This window comes from Austrofundulus limnaeus, unplaced genomic scaffold, assembly GCF_001266775.1.
Source record: "Austrofundulus limnaeus strain Quisiro unplaced genomic scaffold, Austrofundulus_limnaeus-1.0 Scaffold236, whole genome shotgun sequence".
Taxonomy (NCBI): Eukaryota; Metazoa; Chordata; class Actinopteri; order Cyprinodontiformes; family Rivulidae; genus Austrofundulus; species Austrofundulus limnaeus.
Window position 1 is genome coordinate 333470 of NW_013952638.1, and position 2732 is coordinate 336201.

Here is a 2732-nt window from a genome sequence, read left to right on the forward strand (position 1 = left end):
CTCATTAGAAGCTATAGGAAGTGTTTAGAGAATGTTATTTCTGTGAAAGGAGGATCTACTTAATACTGAGTTAAGGTTTTTTTTTTTTTTTTGGTGCCCAAATTTATGCACCTGCCTAATTTGGTTTAACCAGTTATTGCACACTTTCTGGAAATCATATAAACTTCATTTCACTTCTCAAATATCACTGTGTTTTTCCCCTATATGATATATTTAACAGATTTTTTTATCCAAACAATTTATGCACCTGCCTAATTTTGTTTAACCAATTATTGCACACTTTCTGGAAATCATATCAACTTCATTTCACTTCTCAAATATCACTGTGTTTGTCCCCTATGTGATATATTTTACTGAAATTTTTATCCAATCAATGATTTATGAAGGTAAATCAGGAAAATTAACAAGGCTGCCCAAACTTTCGCACCCCACTGTATATTACATTATTATTTCAACAGAAGAGTGCTGCTTGCTAATTAGGTATATATATCATTTGGGGGGTTATGCTCTAAAACCCTGCATGTCATTTTTAGCAATTATGCTCAAACATACATACAGTATATGACATGGTAAATTTTTAAATCAAGTCAAAGTTACCTAAAGACAACAAGAGAGTTGCATKTGTCTACTTAACCAGTTAATATATTTTGTGTTTGAGAAAATTACGTAATTTTATTGGGGGGCGGTATTTTGACTTTATCTGTTTATTGTGGGGGTCATATCCCCACTAACAGGGAGTGTCCTGAAACCAGTTTTTCACAAATCAGCCTAATACTGCAACAGTTAAAAATTTCATAATCTTCTTAAACACGGAACTGACAAACTTTTATATTAAAATGTGAACTGTAATACTGGAGTATCAGTATCGGTATCTYTTTTGAGTCTCTGCTCTTGAGTACTTATAAAAATGCTGGTATTGTTACCAATACAGATACTGATGTTGGTYATGGGACACCACTACATATATCGCTGGGAAATCTGTGTGTAATGTGACATTATCATCAATGCAGTGGTAAATACAAATCTTTAACAGGGACTTCTGGACTGGTATTTTAAGAAAGCAGCAATTTGACCACTTTGGTCTTGGTTGAATTCAAAGCCATTAGCTCCTCAGTCCTGACAAACTTAAACTCRATTTCTCCAAACTGTGATCATTTAAGTTTTCTTAATAGGTACGTAAAATGATTAATCACTAGTTCCAAATGTCCAGACTATTTCTTTAAAATGATGATTACATAATGYGTCAGTAGTCAACATGGTTTTTGTTGTACATTACTCCCTTGGAAAAAAAAAAAGCCCAAACCAAAACAAAACACTTTTTTTCTTGTATTACCAATCAACTCTCAGATTCTTATCTTTGACCTTTCTTGTCTTTAGCTTCATATGAAAAATATGAATGATTCATGAAAATGTTTCAAGGTTTGATGGTGAAGAWAATGTTTTTTTTTTCTAATACGGCAGCTGTAAGAACATCTGCAAACTTGGTGGTTTGACAATCATCAACTGGTGAAAGGATACATATCTGCCCTTTTTTACMTTTGGGGGAGGGGGGGTTTCATATATACTGTATAACAACTGTCTTTAGCCCATTCTCCTTACTGACCTCTTATATGTCCTACATTTTGGATCTTCCTCAGCGTGCTCTCCACCTCTGTTTCATTTAGACCCATTGCTGAGACGAAGGGGACGAGGAGCCCCTTCCTCCTCAGAGCAGAAGCCACTCCCACAGCTGCATCAATCCACATGTCTTCGTTGGATGAGATGACCACAGAGCTGGCCCACCTGTAGTGTTTGAACACAGTGAACAGCACCTCAATGGGAAACGGCACCGTCCAGGCAACTGTTGGATAGCCAATTGTCCGGTCTAGGTCATAGCTAACACAGCTGTAGGAGAAGAGGGCCTTGTCCCAGTTCTTCGCCAGCAGAGAAGCTGCAATACAGTATCCAGGGTTAGGAGAGCCAATTAACGCATCTTCTGACTTTTCATAATAAATATAAGTGGTGAGTGCTTTGGAGGTTTCACAAGGCTCCTGGAGGATGATGAAGTCCATTGTCAGACCCAGATCCAGGCTGAGGTCTACGTTTATCCTGCTTACAGCTAGCCTGGCTGCTARAGTGGGAAGGGCCTTGTAGTAAACAGGATCGCAGTTCCAAGGCCCCACGACCCCCACTTTGAATATTACACAGTGGACACAGCAAGGAAAGGTGAGCACTCCCAGAAAGACACATAATAGGAACTTATCAAACGGCAGCGTCGATAGAGTCTGACATTTTCTTATTAAAGGCACACGTGAATGTTTGGACTTCCAACCATTTGGAGAAATATGTTGCATTGTCTTTCCAATGTTTCCAAGGTAGTGAATATTTCTATTCACTATTATGTAGCTTATAGAAACATCACTAATACCTGTAAAAGAGAAATAAACAAGTAATGAAGTTACAATATCATCATATCATTTATCTCATCAAACAAATATGTTATGATACATCAGTTAAACGACATGATATGTGTCATATATCGTCATATCATTTATCTGATGTATTGTCACATCATTTATCTCCTATATTGTCATATCATTTCTGACATATCATCATATCATTTATCTGATGTATCAACTTATCATTTATCTGATGTATTGTCACATCATTTATCTCCTATATTGTCATATCATTTCTGACATATCATATCATTTATCTGATGTATCAACTTATCATTTATCTGATGTATTGTC

The 2732-nt window shown here is 36.5% G+C and overlaps 1 protein-coding gene across 1 annotated transcript in view; it reads right to left on the reverse strand.

Annotated features, from left to right (window-relative positions):
• gucy2f (guanylate cyclase 2F, retinal) overlaps positions 1 to 2407 on the reverse strand; it is a gene marked incomplete at its 5' end in the record, with an annotated part of 22975 nt that extends 20568 nt beyond the window's left edge. Inside the window, 1 exon segment of the mRNA XM_014019938.1 lies at positions 1604 to 2407. Coding sequence (XP_013875392.1) covers positions 1604 to 2333 — 730 coding nt within the window.
• Positions 2408 to 2732: the final 325 nt, after the last annotated feature.